We start from the raw sequence: 20,778 nt of genomic DNA, 5'->3' as shown, positions 1-20,778 counted from the left end.
CAACCACTACATAAAACATTTCATATGAACCCAGCCTAATTGTTTTCGCTCTTAATCCCCATTTTATTTTTGCTTTTAAAAATATTTTTTCAGTTTTCCCTGTTCTACAGCTTAGGCGGCTGCACCTTTTCTTTGATTAATGACAGTCTATAAATCAACGTTGATAGATCTTTCTGCAACCACCGAAAAAAATTCATTTTCTTTCAATTATGCATCGGGGATTTGTGACCCATGAAACAATAAAATGGTGCCGGAGCCGCTGTATTCTATTGAATGTTTTCTCACACTTTTGAGGATAGGTTTTACTGCAATAAATTTTCTGAGAATCTTTGCATAAATTGTCGGTATTGATGCCGTGAATCGCTGTAGGTTGCCAAGGAACAGCCACAATTGTAGAAATACAAATTGATCTATGCCGCTGATGCTTTGTATTACATTTAGTTAAATGATGCTTTATATCATTCAGAGAAATAACTAGTAAAATTATATTGGAATCAAAGCATGTAAATCACGTTGTCAGCCTTCTTTAGGGCTGTACGCATAGGAGACAAAATACAATTTGATATGCATCTTCCACCTACTATTGGATTATGCCTCAATTTTAAGGAGGGCCAACTGGGCTCTCATACTTTACCCCAAACAGAAGAGTCCCGGAAGACCTTTGTTTTATTTCCACCTACTGTCTTTTGCATGTACGGTAAAGTTTCCGAACCACCTGCGATGGACAGAAGGTTTAATAAATTTCACACTTGAGTCTCAAAGTTAAAATTAGATCAAGTTATATCTGCACCATCAGCTTCGTCATGTGGGTCAAAAATATTATATATGCCTTCTGTCCTATGATCTGTGGATTTGTCGCTGGCCCATAAGGAGATGGAGTGGTCACGTACCCTAATCTGCCCTACTTGAGCAATAAAGTTCCTAGTTCTCTACTGTTCCTAAAAAGGTTTTTTTTATGGGATTATATTACAGTGTTTGACCTGGGCTTCACTCCTCAATGTCATCCTTGCCTGCTGCAATCTCCTGCATTTGATATACGAAATTGTGCACCCTGCCCTGACCTGTGTGTACGAACCCTGCCAGTCCAGATCTTTGCTATTTTTTAGACTACTCTCCCACCCGTCGCACATCACTTTCTTTAGGCCCCAAGACTAGCCACCAATTATACCTGAATTAGAGATGAGTGTTAACTCAAGTGTTACAAGTGTGATGGTTTGACATTTGAATATCGGTTGCTGAAGTTGGATGCAGCCATCACCCTGCAGCATAACACTGTGCCACCGGCCCCCACACTAAACCGCACCCCCCCCCCCCCCGCCGCATCACACTGTGCCACCGGCCCCCACACTACCCGCACCCCCCCCTGCCGCATCCCACTGTGCCACCTTCTCAGCTCTGCTACACACGGCATCACCTTCTCTGCTACACACGGCATCACCTTCTCAGCTCTGCTACACACGGCATCACCTTCGCAGCTCTGCTACATCGGCATCACCTTCTCAGCTCTGCTACACACAGCATCACCTTCTCAGCTCTGCTACACACAGCATCACCTTCTCAGCTCTGCTACACCGGCATCACCTTCTCAGCTCTGCTACACACAGCATCACCTTCTCAGCTCTGCTACACACAGCATCACCTTCTCAGCTCTGCTACATCGGCATCACCTTCTCAGCTCTGCTACACACAGCATCACCTTCTCAGCTCTGCTACATACAGCATCACCTTCTCAGCTCTGCTACACCGGCATCACCTTCTCAGCTCTGCTACACACGGCATCACCATCTCAGCTCTGCTACACCGTCATCACCTTCTCAGCTCTGTTACACAGGCTACATCATGGACCAATCAGGCAGAAGCATTGCATGATGGGAAATGTAGTTTCCTACCTTGATTATAGACCATGTTGTGGGGAGACGGCTCAAAATACTCAGGGGGACTTGGTGAGTAAGACCGGCTAGGTTTGGGAGCATTACATTTTTTTAGCTCTTAGGGGGAGTACCCCCATAAGTGCCAAAGAAGGTCCACAACTGCTGGTCATTAATTGCATGAGCTCTGACCCTTAAATATATATTAAAGGGGTACTCCACTTAAAGATTTAGGCTATGTTCACACTACGTAAAACTACGGCCGTAGTTCTCGCCGTAGAACTACGGCCGTAGTTTTGAGGAGTTGAACATAGCTTTATTTGCAATGGGATCCCGGCCGGAGCGTACACACATCGTATGCGCTCCGGCCGGGATCCCATACGCGGCCGGAAAAAAACTGACAGTTCACACAGTGAAGCAAGCAGCTCCGGCTGCTTGCTTCACTGTGGGTATGGGAAGCTCTGATGCGGGTGCACGCTGATGCGCCTGCATCAGAGCTCCGCGGCCGGAAAGATCAGCCGGGATGATCAGGGCTGAGACCGGCCGTTCCGTGACCCGGCCGGCGTCACAGAACGGCCGGGTGTTCACGTAATGTGAACTGTTCTGTATCTTTTGTTTATAAGTAAGCTGTAAGACCTTATCTGTAACACCACCCAGCACTGACATCACACCAATCAGTGAGTACTTGGCCAAGGGGCAGGGAAATAACAGAACAGTGAGAGCTTTCTGAGCAGTCTAGGGGAAAAGAGACACCGTTGTTTCATCTATCTCTTTCTAATCTGGATGGATGGACGGATGGATAGATAGATAGATAGATAGATAGATAGATAGATAGATAGATAGATAGATAGATAGATAGATAGATATTTTGTTTACAGTGTAAAGCAGAAGCAGACTGAAGCAGTGATGGGCAGATACTACAAGGTGAGGTGGATAATTGGCAGTTGGCTTTAAGGTGCAATGCATGCTGAGACATGTGGTTTCCCTGCTGGGTATAGACCGGCTTTTAGAAAAACCTGTAACTCAGGAATGGTGGCAGCTAGAAAAACAGTAGATGGCTCAAAGTACCCAGGGGGGACTTGGTGAGTGAAACCAACTGGGTTAGGGAGCATTTTATTTTTCAGCTCTTGAGTAAAATATCCCTTTAAATAATTTATCAACATAAAATGGTGCAATGCTAAGGGATTAAAGTATAAAGCTGTAAACTAGAGATAAGCCTGATTGTTTGACATTTGACAACTGGTGGCTAAAGAAGATGGATGCAGCAATTGATACAGCCAATGGCCTAGGATTGTACCCATGTACATCTTCAGCCACTGGTAATCAAATGCCAAACAACTGGACTTGAGCATGCTTAAGTTGCACTCATCTCTACTCCAAACTTATTTTGCTCAAAATATAGATAAAAATGCAACTGGTGATAGAAAATAATTCTATGTTGTTTTTGCTAACCATATACGGAGAACTTCTTGCTGCTATATTATATATATTTTTTTTAAGATTAGAGATTTGAGCAGAAGTCAGTTATTGAGGACAACTCAACAACCGCCACAAGAAGTTTGTGCTTGGAAAGACATAACATAAACCCCAGTGACACGTCTGTCTTTATGTTGCTTGCAGTTGAGATGAAATAGAAGTGAACGGTTTAGCCAGGCTGGCCATGTTCTCTATGGATTTATAACAGATTTTCAGTCCTTTTCAATATATTCTCAGAAGCAGCAGTGGAACGGTCTGGCTGGCAGGATGTAAAAGGTAGATTTGAGAAATAAGCCACCTTATTTAAAAAGAGATGAAAATCTTGTTGAGAAGATTCAACCCGCGAAGATAAAGTGAATACTAAACCTAAATGACATCAGAAAAAAAAGATGGAGCGTACAATGTAAGGCAATAGATTTCTTAAAAACATTGTTCAGGAAATTGTTTTATGTCTACAAAATCCTTATCCCTTGATCTATGGTTGTGGTCACAAGTTTAACTGTTTAACTACTTGAAGGGATTCTTTTGGACTTATCCAATTAAATACTTTCTTAACTTGCCTCTTAAACTTTATATTTTTAACTCCTGCCATTTACTCCTTAAAGGGAACCTGTCATTTGGGATGCCGTGGTGGAGCCCGCCCAACACCCCAGCATCCATAACCCTCCCTAGGAGTCCCGCTGCTGGATGAGGTCCCTGGGCGGAGAAATCACGTCCCGAAGCGGAGCGCGCACTTATGAAAAGTGGGTGAGATGAGTCTGATGTCTATAGAAAATAAGGAGCGCGCTCTGCTTCGGGCTGTGATTTCTCCGCCCAGGGACTGGATCAAGCAGCGGGATTCCGAGGGATGGTTACCTATGCCAGGCTTCACCGGGGTGTTGGGTGGGCTCAGCCACGGCATCCAGACTGACAGGTTCCCTTTAAATACCGATTGTTATTGCTTTGTAATTCTACCTGTAATACCATGTTATAATGTAGATGTATAGCAAGATAGTGTATATTTACACTGTATAATAAATATAAATAGCTATACTATAGCTATATATACACACCAGCCAGACCACTTTTTTTGGAGTAGAGTGGTGGTCGAGAAACTAGACAACAAGCTATCAACAATGAGAGAGAAAGAGCAGCATATCAGAAGAAAGAGACAAGTTTGCTAAAAAATATTTCACTTGACAAGTCCTACAAGTATAACTATATTAGTTAAAATGAGAATACCCTGTAAGGACACCGTGCATTTTGGCCTTAAGGACCAGGGCAATTTTCATTTTTGTTTTTTCCTCCTCGCTTTTATAACACTTAATACTCCACCACACATTTTTTGAGCCACAATTTCTAATTTATATTAGTATCATATTTGTCTAGATGGAGGATTTTGATAACTTTTAATTAATTTTTTGCTACAATGTCACAAAAAAATCTGCAATATCGCTGTTTTTCTCCTTTTTTCGTTTACGCTATTCACCTTATGGGAATAGTACTGTTATATCCTAATAGATCAGATAATGCTACAATATTAAACATATGTAATTATTTTTACATGTTTTATTTGTAAACTGGTATATATAAGTGATTAAAGCTTTTGTTGGGAGGGGCTATGTCACAGTTTTAAAAATATATTTTACATTTTCTTTTTACACTTTTTAAGTCCCCCTGGGGGCTAATTACAAGTGATCATCAGATTGCCTACACTGGTCAATGCAATGTCATTGCATAGCACTGATTAGTAGTATCTGCAATCTTCTTATAGAGTCTGCCTTAGGCAGACTATATAAGAAGATCGCCAATTGTACTGCATGGAGGCCAAGTATTTTACCTACAGCAGTCAGGGACCCCTACAGTCACAATGCGGTGGTCCTGATTGTGCAGTGACAGGAGCTCAGCCCCTCAAGACTTGAATGCTGCAATTGGCACCATTTAAGGGGTTAAACTTAACTTTAGAAAGCAGAAAATTATTAGTGAAAGGGATGTGGTTTTACCAACTTCTGATGTAAAGCACAGTAATATGCAGCGGTAGTTTTTATTTTCTTTTATTTTAGAGTGGACAAAGCACCTCGAAAGTCTAATTTTGAGCAAAATCTGTGCCTGTATTAATGGTTAATATTTATGTATTTTCACATACAGGAGATACATAGGACAATCAACAATTTATTACATGAGCATTGTATAAATAACTTTTAATTACTTTTCTTTTCTAGATATTTTCTAGATACGTTTCTTACTAGATATTGTCAGGCTTATAGGTCACTACGCATGTGGATTGTGCAGTTTCATTATTCAGCTAGTGTCGTGAAATGTACCTTTACATTCAGGTTGTCTTCCCGTCCATGATCCATTACTCAGACATGTTCTTTCTTCTGACCCATGAAGAGCATAACCAAGCTCACAGCTGAATCTCATTATACTTTTTATTCTGAACTCTGTCCCTTCTCTGGAGCCATGAGCAGGCACTCCAGGATCTCCACACGAACCTGTGGTATCACCTGTAAAAGAAGGACATATTTTATTTACAGAGAACTGTTTATGAGTAAAGACAGGGCGCTTTCATTTTGATTTTTGTTTGGGTGATTACAAACAGGTTACCTCCATGTGACTCCTAACATATATGTAAATCTCTTTATTAACCATAATGACTGTTTACATAAAAAAAAAAAAAAAAAAAAAAAAAAACACACACACAGCTCTAACTTTTGGCCACTAGGTGTCTTCCTTCCCTGCAAAATGCTGTCCACTGCTTAATGTCATGGGAAATTTGTCTCTAGTAACAGCTAGATCAGAACAAATTACAGAAAGTTACACAGGGACAGGAGTGAATGGTAGAAAGCCTTAAAGGGATACTCCGGCGGGGATGGGGGGGGGGCATTTTTTTCCTGACACCGGGGAGGAGATGGCTGAGGGAAAAGACGTCCACTCACCTCCCCGGTTCTAGCGGCGGGTCCCGGTGTCTGACGCTGGCCTGAGACGTGACGTCTCAGGTCCACTCAGCCAGTCAGTGACAGAGGCGGGATCTGAGCGGATTTGAAACGGATCCCGCCTCCGTCACTGACTGGCTGAGCGGCCGTCAGACACCAGGAAGCGGCCGGGGACCAGGGACCGGAGCGCCGCTGGAACCAGGGAGGTGAGTGGACGTCATTTCCCTTAGCCACCTGCTTCCCGGTGTCAGGAAAAAATGCCCCCCTGCCGGATTACTGCAAGACACATAAGAACTCTTGTTTTGCTTATATTGCTTTTTTCCCCCATTATAATTTTTGTACATTTCATTTACACATCACTTAAAGGTGAACCAGGCACCCTTGGCACTGCTGAGCAGGGCCACCTGGTTAAATGCTTAGGTCTCGTATTGATTTAAATGGGGTTCATAATTTGAGTCGAGCACTCAAGCATTGAAAAATGCCTGACTCGCTCAGCACTAAAAATTATCTACAGTATTTCTCAAAGGTAAGTCAAGGCTTCCTTCCCATCTCTGACCACTCAAAGTTTGGGGCAGCAGTAAATACCAGTGCATCTACTGATGTCCATAGTGGTTCAGTGTAATCCCACCCCACTGGTTCTCAACAGCAGCAAGAACAACATTAGTCATTTAGAGATTGGCGTAACCCTTTCCTTGCTTTGATCATACTGCTACTTCTTTCATTTCCGCTCACATAGCACCTTGCAAACCCAGTGCATCAGTAACCTCTTTTAATGCCACAGCTAGGGTAGTGTACTGAGAAATTCTTCCCCCAGCACAGTACCAGCCTTTTTTAGTCCAGTGAACTTTCTCCAGCACAATAGAAAGAAATGTGTGATGTGACTGGCCAAAGCAATAAGAGAAAAGAAGTTTATGTACAGTATGTGTACGCTGGGACCAGCTCTGTGATATTTAGAGAATGAGAACAAGCTGGGCACCATGTAGGAGGAGCTAACCAACTGATATCTGCATATTGCACATATGACACCGAGGATGAAGGAAAGATTTTTTTACCTTCATCCTTGGAGCCATTTCCTTGCTATTAGTAGTTTATCTCCTATGCTAATCAGGCATTTTGGTCCACTGGGGGTGGGACTGCTTACCCCGTCTCTGCTGATATTCATTAGAAGGGGCAGGCTGGCCAGGGGCAGATTGGTGCACTGGGGGAAGTAGTCCTGCCCCCAGTGCACCAAAATGCTTAGTTAGCATAGGAGATAAACTGCTAATAGAAAAAACAGCGCATAGGATGAAGGTAAGAAACATATTTTCATCCTCAGCTCCCTGTGCACAATAGGGACATATCAGCAAGTGAGAATCTTCTCCCCTGCTCCCTTTAAGGAGTTAGTAAATTGAATATTTATTGTGTAATCCAGGAATCTTTTCACCAACATTATATTCTGCATAACAAACATGAGGTCATATGAAGGGGGTGGGGAAGTAATGTGTGCCTCAGAAAACTACAGGAGAGAATGACGGCAATGTCATACATAGCACGCTGCTGTACGGTCAGAGTGGATGAAAGAACTAATCCAACATAAGACAAAGTCTCCACACTACAAAGGTTTAATGGCTGTGCATTAAAAAGCGATTACTCACACATGAGTGACCAGTACAAGGTGATGCTCCTGTGCGCTGTCTGTAAATAATGTAAATGATGTCCTTTTGTTATGAGAAGCTTTATAGAGAAGCACAATGGTTACTAGAGCTATCTCCCCCCTTTTTTTGGTTTTAATGTCCCTGCAGCGCCCCCTAAGGTGAAATGAGGTATTGCACAGTGTCTATTCAAAACATCGCTGGAATTTATCAAACTCATATCGTATTTGTACGCCAGTCCTAAATTAAGCCCCGTCCCCTTTTCCCAGCCAAATTCACATGCCTCTTAGTGCATCCGGCTGGCCGTGCGCAAAACCCTACGCGGGGTGTACCAAATCTACACCTGCTTCCAGTAGGTGTAGATTTGGATCATGATCATGGATCATAAATCATGATAAATGAGGCACAGGAGGAGACCACACCTCTTTCCCACCTTGCTCCCCCCCACCAGAAGGGGCAAATCTGCACTTTTACCCTGGCGTAAGACCTTGCCATAACTTTAATGAACATCCTCCATTGTGTTGTCTGTATAATTGGGAAAGGATGGGTCTGCCAGAAAGAGAGACGCACTTTGCAACTACTCTTTAACGCCATATGCTTAAAAAGTGCTGTACTCCCTGGAACAGAGCGGGATATGCCCATGTTCACATGGCGTGAGACAACGGCCGTTCCGTTGTCTCACGGCTGGGTCACAGAACGGCCATTGTCGGAGAAGATAATCCCGGCCGGTACTGCAGTAGCGGCCAGATGATCTTCACTGCCACTGAATTCAGATGCGGGCGCATCAGTGCGCGTCTGCATCAGAATTCCCCACTGTATACACAGGCGTCCGATTTTGATATTTAAAATAATGTCCGTTTTTGCTGCGATTTAACTGACTGCAATGGCAATGCATTAAAGTCAATGGGAAGACGGCCGTCCAATGCACACAATGTATTGAATAACAGACGTTTTTTACCGCGGGCGTCAAAATAATGAACATGTTCATTATTTTTGGACGTCTTTTGCAAACAGCGGACGTTTTTCATTAGTGGTTCACACACTGTTTTTCTTTTTCAACCATTCTCTCTCCATTTTACTAGTAAATTCAATGGACTTTTCAATTAAGCCGCATCCAAAGACCAATTAATAACCCCAAACTAGAATAATGTACAAACACCAGTCATTGCACTAAGGGGAGGCCAGGCTGCTAAATAACGTACGTTATTTTAGATTTAAAATAAAGGACGTCATTTTAAACGGGGCTGAAAAACGTTGTGTGAACATAGCCTAACTGTATAACTTCATGAAAAGAAACATACTGTATATAAGAATAAATTGAATATACAGATGTAGCAAAGCTGAGTTAGTCCATTACTTGCACAACAATTCAACATAGTTATAGTCTAATAGTCTTATAGTCTAATATAGTCTAACAAAAAAAAAGGTTAAATAATTATGGTCAGTCTTCTTTTAATGTTTTTTAATAATTGCCACAACTTATGTTGCTATTAAGTTGTGTATATTGTGTATTTTGTGCTATTACGTTGTCTATGTTTCTAGGTGGGACTAAATATCATCAGACGCCAAGATGAAAAGTCAGCATTTTAGGCAATCTGACCACATTCTAAAGATTTGTTCATGATGCAGTGACTGCATACAGGTTTTCAGGTAACAATGCAACATCTATCACAGAGCCGCCCCCATTTGCTGTTTATACTACGGATATCTACTTACAGTATGTTGCAGAAGAACCTTGGACCCTATAGGTTGGGTGTGATTGCTGTCTCTGTACCCAATAAAGCTGTCCCATAGATGTTCCCACAGTCTGTTTAGGCCATGTTCACACGGCATAAGAAACCGTTTGTTCCGTGACCCGTCCGGGTCACAGAACGACTGGCGTCAGAGAAGGTCATCCCGACCAGTACCGGCCGGATGATCTTCACTGCTGCTGAATTCGGATGCCGGTGCATCCATGCGCGCCGGCATCCGAATTCGCCGCTGTTCACAATGGGGCGTGCAGTCAGAGCCACACACTCCATTGTGTGCACTGACAGGCTTTCTGCAGTCGCTATTCCATGAATGAAGACTGACATGTCACTTTCTTGTGGCACTGCTAGGGATCCCGGCCACAGTGTATACTATGGGGGACATGTAAGAAAAGGCATAAAAATGCCTTTTTTTGGCGCAGATGGGTTTTTTGGCCTAAAAATATTTGCAAAGGGTATTTTTGCGAATATTTTTTCCGCATCTGCCTCATCTGCGACACCTTCGCCAGTGGAGCGAAGAGGGGGCGTTTCGGGGGGTTTAGCAGCACGCAGAGGGAGCACGGCCGCTTTTATCATGATACTGAAACCTACGCCAGCTCCGAGCTGGCGTAGGTTTCAAAATTTTCGCACGGACTGGCTCCGTGCGATCGGGATTTATGTAGAAGCAATGCACCTCTACATAAATCCCCTGAGCTCCGGAGCTGCGGGGAAATTTGTAAGCGTAAAAAACTACGGACTTCATAAATGTGTATACACTCTGGCCGGGATTCCTGCAGCGCAATGTAGGTAAAGGATTACTCATGGCCGTGTTGCAAATCGGCAACAACGGCCGTGATCAATAATTTACTTACGTTGTGTGAACTTAGCCTTATACTGTATATGTATTATGTAATTGGAGACAATAAATACTACTACTACTACTACTACTAATAATAATAATATTTCTATAGTGCCATCATATTCCTCACAATTTTACAATACAGAGAAAACATAGTTAAAATCAGTAACAAACTATCCAATAACTCAGAGAAGAGGAGTGAGCCTCAAGTCTAATCGAATAAATAAGTAATAAAACATATACCGTATATTTTTAAGATGTGCATATTCGATTTTCTTCATTATGACTTTGACTGTACACAGATATGTCATAAACATCCCGAGATTATATGAGCCGCATTTATGCACAGTCCTCTAGTTACATAAAAAACAACACTAGCCACCTTTAAGTCTACAGCATCAGAATCTACCCTTTCGGTGACCCCTTCAGAATTATGCCAGATGAACAGGGCACGCTCAATGGTCCGTGATACAACATTTCAATAAATGTCACCTTTGCAAATAAACTTTGGAGAGACGAGGAACAATAACACTCCTTAGTTTTATCTATAACAATCACAAAGTACCTGCAAAAGGGCTTATAAAAACAGTATTAGTTTTGCTTTGCTTCCTTTAATAACTGTTTGCGATACTAATATCTATAGTGAACCAGTCCAGATCTCCTCTCTATCTCTATATAAAATGGTAGGTAGATGCAGCATTCAAAAAGGTGCTGATACTGTTACAAATATAGAAAGAATGGAATCTAACTAAACTAATAACACACGGTTACCATGCTCAGTTCTTTCATTGAGTAAATCGAATAAACACATACAGTGCAGGGAGAAAAAGTAAGAAAATACTTTAGATTTCTGCATTGATTATGGATAATATCTGATCTGATTAGGTGGGTAGAATTATAGAAAAAAATTGAATGTAACCGAACCAATAACACAGTTATACTCTTCATTTCTTTTATCAATGATACTATTGATGAGTAAACATCTACAGTGCAGGATGGAATTACCTGGATTTCCACATTGATTACTAAAAAATTTGATTTGATTGTTATCTAAGTAAAATGCATAGAGAAATATAACCTAACTAAACCAATTACATAAGCTATTGTATCATTTGTGTCTTTTATTGAGCGTGTGGAGTCAACATCCACAGTGCAGGGATAAAGCAGTTATCTCTCCTATCTATCTATCTATCTATCTATCTATCTATCTATCTCCTATCTATCTATCTATCTCCTATCTATCTATCTATCTATCTATCTCCTATCTATCTATCTCCTATCTATCTATCTATCTATCTATCTCCTATCTATCTATTTATCTCCTATCTATCTATCTATCTATCTATCTGTCTATCTATCTCCTATCTATCTATCTATCTATCTATCTATCTATCTATCACATCTATTTTCTACCTATTATCTTTCCATATACCTTTTTTGTATTATTTCCCCCTCAATCTGCTTCTTACATTGTTATTTCCTTACAGCACATAGCCAGTTGCTGTCCCAGTTACAATGCCCCAATTACACAGCAGCCTCCTTGTATAAACAATGTATCATTATTTTACCTTTATTATAGCCAGCTCCTATAGATTTTTTCATTGTGATTTGAAATTACATCTTATCACCTGGCAACAGAGATTGGAAGAAACTAAATAAACTCCCAGTAGGGTTTGCACTTATTCCTCCACAGAGACATTGTCTTATCTGTTTCATTTTGTGAACAATTAAAAGATGTCTATCTGCCGGTATAATTCCTCTCATGTGACTGTGTATTTCATTCTTCCATCCCTGGGAACAAGACCACCGTCCTAATCCCTGTCAGATTAGGGAGCAGGTTGTCACCGGGAGGAGAACGGGAAAAATCAGAAAATTTCTAAATGAGGTTGTAAGGAAGTTTAATTAGCACATTATAGGCGAGATGGAAGGATTAGCGGGTGACAGGGCGACCCCTCCATGTCTGCCTTGTAAATACAGGATGGCTACATGTGACAGGTGGGACGCGCCTCAAGCCTTCATTAGGAATATTTATAGTACACACATACAGCTCACTATAATGTCTGGGAGGGGACCGGCTAACAACAGGAATTATAATTGGAGAAAACTGAAACATTAAGATCTTAAATTCAGTTTGCCATATGTCACATTACATAAACAGGGAAGCTGCATTATATGCATGTGTATATAGGTGTGTGTGTATGTGTGCGTGTGTGTGTAATAAACAGGGAAGCTGCATTATATTCGTGTATATAGGTGTGTGTATGCGTGTGTGTGTAATAAACAGGGAAGTTGCATTATATTCATGTGTATATAGGTGTGTGTATGTGTGCGTGTGTGTGTGCGTGTTTGTGTAATAAACAGGGAAGCTGCGACCCTTCCTGCGGCCACAAGAGTGAAGAGAAGAGGAGACGCCCGGACCCAGGTGAGTATAAGTGTTTGTTTTATTGTGTTATATACTATATCGGAGGGGGAGCACACAGGGGTCTGTTTAACTGGGGGAGCGCACATCGGTGGTCTATATAAATGGGGGGAGCACACAGGGGGGCTACATAACAGGTGGAGCACACAGGGGGGCTATATATAACTGGGGGAGCACACAGGGGGGCTATAGACTACTGGGGCTTCACAGAGGGGTCTATATACTACTGGGGGCAGCACACAGGGGGTCTATATACTACTTGGGGCAGCAGAATGGGGTCTATATTCCACTTGGAGAGCACACAGGAGGTCTATTTCCAAGTGGGGGAGCACACAGGGGGCTATATACTACTGGGGGAGCACATAGAGGGCTTTATACTACTGGTGGAGCACACATGGGTCTATATACTACTGGTGGGGCACACAGGGGGTCTATATACTGCTGGGGGCAGCACACAGGGGGTCTATATATACTGCTGGGAGCAGCACACAGGGGGTCTATATATACTGTAACTGGGGGAGCACACAGGGGTCTGTATACTACTGGGGCAGCACACAATGGGTCTATATAATACTGGTGGGGAACACAAGGGGTCTATATACTACTGGGGAACCACACAGAGGGTTTATATACAACTGGAGGAGCACACAGGGGTCTATATCCAAGTGGGGGAGCACACAGGAGGTCTATATCCAAGTAGGGGAGCACACAGGGGGGCTAAATACCCCTGAGGGAGCACACAGGGGGGGCTATATACTAGTGGGGGAGCACACAGGGGGTATATACAACTGGGGGCAGCACACAGTGGGTATATACGACTGGGGAAGCACACAGGAGGTCTATATACAACTGGGGCAGCACACAGCAGGTCTATATACTTTTGGGGGAGCACACAGGGGGCTATATACTACTGGGGGAAGCACACAAGGGGTATATAATACTGGGGGGCAGGACACAAGGGGTATATACTATTGGGGGCAGCACACAAGGAGTATATATTACTGGCGGTAGTGCACAAGGGGTATATACTACTGGGGGCAGCACACAGCGGTCTATTGTTGTGGAGCGCGTGTTCAGGGGGGGGCCCAGACATAACTTCGCTTGGGGCCCCAGAAATGCCAATGACCGCCCCTGTGTATATAGGTAGGTGCGTGTGTGTGTGTGTGTGTGAGCAATAAACAGGGAAGCTGCATTATATTCATGTGCATATATTTAGGTGTGTGTGTGTATGTGTGCGTGTGTGTGTAATAAACTGGGAATATGCATTATATTCATGTGTATATAGGTGTGTGTGTGTGTGTGTATAGGGGTGTGTGTGTGTGTGTGTGTGTGAGCAATAAACAGGGAAGCTGCATTATATTCATGTATATACTGTAGGTGTGTGTGTATGTGTGCGTGTGTGTAATAAACTGGGAATATGCATTATATTCATGTGTATATAGGTGTGTGTGTGTGCGTGCGTGGGTGGGTAATAAACTGGGAATATGCATTATATTTACGTGTGTGTGTGTGTGTGTGTGTAATAAACTGGGAATATGCATTATATTCATGTGTATATAAGTGTGTGTGTGCGCGTGCGTGGGTAATAAACTGGGAATATGCATTATATTTATGTGTATATAGGTGTGTGTGTGTGTGTGCGTGGGTAATAAACTGGGAATATGCATTATATTTACGTGTGTGTGTCTGTAATAAACTGGGAATATGCATTATATTTACGTGTGTGTGTGTGTCTGTGTAATAAACTGGGAATATGCATTATATTTACGTGTGTGTGTGTGTCTGTGTAATAAACTGGGAATATGCATTATATTTACGTGTGTGTGTGTGTCTGTGTAATAAACTGGGAATATGCATTATATTTACGTGTGTGTGTGTCTGTAATAAACTGGGAATATGCATTATATTTACGTGTGTGTGTAATAAACTGGGAATATGCATTATGTTCATGTGTATATAGGTGTGTGTGTGTGTGTGTGTGTGCGTGGGTAATAAACTGGGAATATGCATTATATTTACGTGTGTGTGTGTAATAATCTGGAAATATGCATTATGTTCATGTGTATATAGGTGTGTGTGTGTGTGTAATAAACTGGGAATATGCATTATATTTATGTGTATAATATGTGTGTGTGTGTGTGTGTGTGTGTGTGTGTGTGTGTGTATAGGGGTGTGTGTGTCATAAATAGGGAAATTAGTTTAATTTGTATATAGGTGTGTGTAATAAACAGGGAAGTTGAATTATATTCATGTGTGTGTGTGGGTGTGTATCGGTGTGTGTGGGTGTGTATCGGTGTGTGTGTGTGGGGGGGGCACACACAGGGGAGCCGAGTTGTATTTAATTATATTCATGTGTATTTTGTGTGTGTATGTGTGTCATAAACAGGGGAGTATCTATCTATGTATCTGTCTGTCTGTCTGTCAATTATGGAGCAATCCACTTATCTCTTATGGAAAATAATGTATAGAAATAATGGATACGGTCCTCTGCATAGGGTCATGATATACATAATGCTAGGACACAACCTTTGGCCGCTCGGTTTGGCTGTACATCGTATCTGTAATATTAATTATATTACCTACTAATTACTTATCTGACTCTCGGGCTCCCTGAGCTTTCTGCTTTCTCCGCTTGTAGCTATTACTCTACATGTACTGGGAAAACCCAGAGGAAGTTTTCATCAAAAAGAACAATTGGAATGGTGTCCATTGAATATGCCGCATACGTTTCGATGCCAGCTCCTATTTTGCTGTCTCTCTGACATTTGGAACAACGGTCTCAGCAAAATCTGGGCTGCTTCTCCTTGAATATGTTAATGCTAATCTCCAGCCAATGGTCCTCATATCCTTATATGTTTACAAAGTCCAGGAAAACAGATTGCGGGGGTGCTCTCTGCGGGTGCGGAAATTATTGGTTTTTAGATTCAACTTAAATTAAATTAATGAAAATTATTTTAATGTTAAAATGTTAATCTTTTTTTTTTTTTTTTTTTAAACAAGATACTGTATACTCTTAAGTTTTTGTAAGGATTTTCTTTTATGTCTTTGGTATAGGGATGATGCCAACTCTACAATACCCTTTCAAAAGACAGCCGCCGCAATGGTCATTTGATTGGCTACCTGCTGACAGTGAGGGCAGCAAACTATGGGAGGGATTTATCAAACTGGTGTAAAGTGAAACTGTCTCAGTTGCCCCTAGCAACCAATCAGATTCCACCTTTCATTACTCACAGACTCTTCGGAAAATAAAAGGTGGAATCTGATTGGTTGCTAGGGGCAACTGAACCACTTTTACTTTACACCATGTTTGATACATCTCCCCCTGTGAGTTTAGGGGGTTTAGACAGTGTTGGGAAGTCCATTTTGTCTCATACATAAGTGCAAGTTTAAAATCTTATACTTACCCTTACTGATCCTTCACTGCATCAATCCCAATGGTGCCCTTGCCTTAGCATCACTACACAGAAGAAGGAGCCTACTGAGCCATTCACTGGCTCAGTAGGCTTCTGGTCCTGGTCACCTCTATGGCTATTGATTGGCTGAATAGGCACTTTTGTGCATGTTAGAACAAGAAAAAATAGCAATGATCAGATGTAACCAGGTACCATTGGGATTGGCATTTTTTTTGGGGGGGGGGCTTCAAACCCACATTTTACTTTATCGACAACATCTCCGCCATGTCATTTGCTGTGAAGGTGTGTGCAGTATCAGGCCATGTTTACACAACGTACGTTTCGTATGAATCATGGCCGTTGTTGCAACGGCCGTCATTTGTACAGAACTTACGTTGTGCTGCAGGCCGAGGATATTCCGGCCGAAAGGTATACACAGGGTATAAACTCCGTCCGGGATCCCTAGCAGTGCCGTAGTAAACTGACACGTCAGTTTTCTGCGGCCGCTATTCATTGAATAGCGGCCGCAGAAAACCCTGTCAATTCCCACTATGGAGAGTGCGGCTCCGGTCACACATGGAAACATAGAAGATTGTCAGCAGAAAAAGACCACTGGGTCCATCTAGTCTGCCCTTTTAGTATTTTATTTCTTATTATCTTAGTATTAGAGATGAGCGAACCTCGAGCATGCTCGAGTCGAACCCGAACTTTGATTAGCGGTGGCTGCTGAAGTTGGATAAAGCCCTAAGGCTATGTGGAAAACATGGATATTGTCATTGGCTGTATCCATGTTTTCTAGACAACCTTAGAGCTTTATCTAAGTTCAGCAGCCCCAGCTAATCAAATACCGAACGTTCGGGTTTGGATGGACTTGAACCCGAACCCGGTTCGCTCATCTCTACTTAGGATAGATATATGTTTATCCCTCTACTGGAAGTTTGTTCTAGGTACAGTATGTACTACTCTTTCAGTAAAATAATTTTTTTACACGCTCCATAGTGTGCAGTGGGGAGTTCTAATGCAGGCGCGCACCTATGTGCCCGCATCAGAACTCTGCAGCGCTAAAGATCATCGGATGATCTTTAATGAGACCGGCTGTCCCGTGACCCAGCCGGGTCACGGAACGCCCGGTCTCATACAAGATGTGAACATAGCCTCAAGGTACGTCTAGAAGGTGCCTCATTCTTGACTTGCTTTGGTAAAATTTATCTGAAGCGGAATAAATAAATAAAAATAGTAAATACATTTTAGAATGTTCTGCAAAGAGGTTTCACCTAAGCTTGCACTGTGTTTAAAAAGTATGGCGTTGTGTTAGATTACAGAAAAGGGTCTGTGCATGTCAATGGGGCTGAACTATGACCCCAGCTTATAAACACGATGCTGATCCAACCTGGAAATGACAAAGTCAGGTCAGGTTAGAACTGCCCCCCCCCCCCCCCAATGCCTTTTTCCACACAACCTTCTAAATCATGAGTCCACTAGGTTTAGGTTGATATCTAATTCGCACTTCTATAATTTTATTTCTGTAAGCCTATACATTGAAATTACATTTTCTCAATTTAAAGCAATTTCCGTGAACAATCTTATTATCAATAAAAAAGTGGCCACGGTCTTTAAGCTATTGGAAAATATAGTAATCAGGGATGAACTTCTACCAACAATGACATGGGAGGATGGGACACGGTGAAGTATCGCTCTGCAAATGAAGTCTTAAATGAAAGCTGTGCTACTAAAACCATTAGCCGGTGGTCATTTCCTCTTTAATGTTCTCGGCCGTTTACTGCACTTTGAAATGTAATGGAATATGCGTCTTCGTTTTCCTTTAATGTAACTAAGAATTATATTTCAATTGCTTATTGGGAAACCTGGAAGTCGACATTTAAGTAACAATGGTCCTTACAGAAATAAGAGCTACCGCGTGAAAGGTTAGGAGAGAGGGGCTAAAAATAGTCCTCACTATAGTATAATAATTTTGGATAACTGACTAGAAGATAACAAATACAAAACTTTTAAAAATAACTAGCTCTCTTCTTCAGGCCTGGCGTAGAAGACCAAGCTTGGTATTTTGAATTACTCTTTCACTGAACCATTAAAGGGGTATTCCAAGAAAAATACACTTTTCCCCTATTTCGACCTATATACCCAACCCCCTCCCCCCCCGGTGGTCTCAGTATCAGGCCCCGACCACTGTATTATGAGTATGGGCCGATCGAGAGGGGGTGGGCCCTAGACCTTTAGGCCAGCCTGTTCCAGTGGTCGGCAAAAGGACGAGGCCTGTGTGCCTATGACGTCATGAAGGGGCGGGGCCAACGGTTGTGCAGTGGATGGGGCTAAGTGGCGCTGTTGCCGTAAAGATCACTTTTTACTTGAACAAGCACCATGATGTATGATATAAAATAAGGTATAAAAACTGCTAAATTTATCTTTTACTCCTATGTAGAGAAGTCAGAATGCAAAAAGGGGGTGACAGTGTCACTTTAGGCACAGTACAGTTTGGTACAGAAATAGCTTCCTAATACAGTGATGGTCAAATCAACACATAGATCTACACACACATGACTTTTGGGGGTGAAAGTCATGAAGACATAACTTACAGCTCCTAGGCTCCAGTGCAAAACATGAAGCGTAGGCAAAAATGCTTTGGGGGCTCCTCGAGCACCAAGGATTGAGTAAAAATCGTCAAGCAGGAGAGTCTACGAGCAGGCTATGGCTATTAGGCAATTCCTGGTTACGCAACCGGACACCACCATGTTGTATTGCTTTATCGCCTGACTCAAGTGAAGTAATTGGGGTCACGTTGCCACACAGCAGTAGCTTCTACCATGACCCCACAGTCACAAGAAATCCATCCTGGATTGCTTTTTATGCAGGATCGTAGTCTTAGCCAATTGTGACTATCAATGCAAACAGTATCAATTGGTGTCTATAGCAACCAATCAAATTCAAGTTTAATTTCCCTCTCTGTAATCTAATTGGTTGCTATGGGAAACTGGTATTTTGCACAAGGCTTGATAAATCTCCTCCAATATATTCACATTTATAGTGTATGACATTCATAAGCAGCAAGAGTAATTTTACAAGAAAGTGTTAATCAATGCTAGTTTAAATGCAAGAAAATAATATAGATTATAGAATAATGCAAAAGGAGAATACAGAATAAAATATACAAAAACATACACCATAATGATTTCAAGTGGGAGTTCAATAATCAACAAATAGCTGTATTATGGCTCTGTTGAATGTGATAATAGGGAATGTGTCCTCTCTATTGTATCTCTATATGACTTTTGGTAGAATAATATTAGGAAGTAATATTGCGTCCCTAGTGGAGATTATTGGCTGACAACTAAGATTTCTGTGAGCAGGCAGGTAGATACGGTGGTGCTCAGCAATAATTAAATGTGGTCCATGTGCAATATTTCCAATGAAGAAAGATGCAGCACTCACCAATAACCTGTGCAAATTTCTTTTATTCCACAAGTAGTTACATCTTAGGGCTATGTTCACACTGCGTATGAATCCGTCCGTTGATTGTACGCCGCCGTACATGTGCGGCTGAAACTATGGGCGTGGGAAAAATAGACATGGGGCCGGATGCGTACGAACCGCGAACATACGCCCGTAGTACAGTTATGCTTCCCTAGCTTGTTTCGAAGCGATCTGAGGCAGGTCATTTACTTGGAAATCTTCGCCCAGCCCCGTAAACCACACAGAACCTTTTGGATTGAAAAATCAAGTTAAATTTGGCTGAAATAAGTACTTCGTACGGGACCGCATGGAAATCCACGGCTGTGAGTTTCAACATTTCCGTCCTCAAACAATGGTCTTGTTCATTTTTTCACGGCGCCGTATACAATCCGGCCGTAAGCTCATACGTAGTGTGCACTGTGCGGGCATATATCATATACTTTCAAGCGAACGCATCAACCTCAAAACTACGTGCGTATATTCGCGGTTCGCACTACGGACGGATTCATACGCAGTGTGAACATAGCCTTGCTGTGTTTAGAATGTGAAGATGCTAGGATGTCATCAGGTGAGTCTGCTAAATGCAGCTAAAATGTAACTGCACATTGTAGAATTTTTAAAAAAAAATGCACAGATTATTGGTGAGTGCCGCCTTTTTTGTGTGTTGGAGATAATATAAGGAGGTATTTTTAATCTTTAACAGAAGACGAAGAAATTAGCTTCTAGGAAAGAATATCTCCATATAGAATGAAACTTTGTTTGTATGAACATGCTGATGATTGTTCGAACAATTTGTTTGATGATCAAAATGGTTATAAAAATAATTTTTAACATATTCGAGCATGCGAACGTTAATCTTACAATGTACTGAACTGCGTACGTTTTCTACCAATTTGAAAAAGCCAATGAACGTGTGGGGAAGGAAGGGCACATCAGGTAATGTAGTAGCCATGTTCACTAACTGGCATTACTGTGACTGGCTGCATGATTAGCGTCATTACATAAAAACGCGATGCTGAGGTG

General features: G+C 42.0%; 1 protein-coding gene across 1 annotated transcript in view; it reads right to left on the bottom strand.

Moving 5' to 3' along the window:
• Nucleotides 1-20,778, bottom strand: part of CSMD3 (CUB and Sushi multiple domains 3) — a 467,563-nt gene that overhangs the window by 58,580 nt on the left and 388,205 nt on the right. Inside the window, exon 46 of the mRNA XM_069959625.1 lies at nt 5,648-5,830. Coding sequence (XP_069815726.1) covers nt 5,648-5,830 — 183 coding nt within the window. The remainder of the gene's footprint in view (nt 1-5,647; nt 5,831-20,778) is intronic.

This window comes from Dendropsophus ebraccatus, chromosome 2, assembly GCF_027789765.1.
Source record: "Dendropsophus ebraccatus isolate aDenEbr1 chromosome 2, aDenEbr1.pat, whole genome shotgun sequence".
Classification (NCBI taxonomy): domain Eukaryota; kingdom Metazoa; phylum Chordata; class Amphibia; order Anura; family Hylidae; genus Dendropsophus; species Dendropsophus ebraccatus.
The sequence above is the reverse complement of the archived record's forward strand: the minus strand, read 5'-3'. Positions and strand labels throughout refer to the sequence as shown.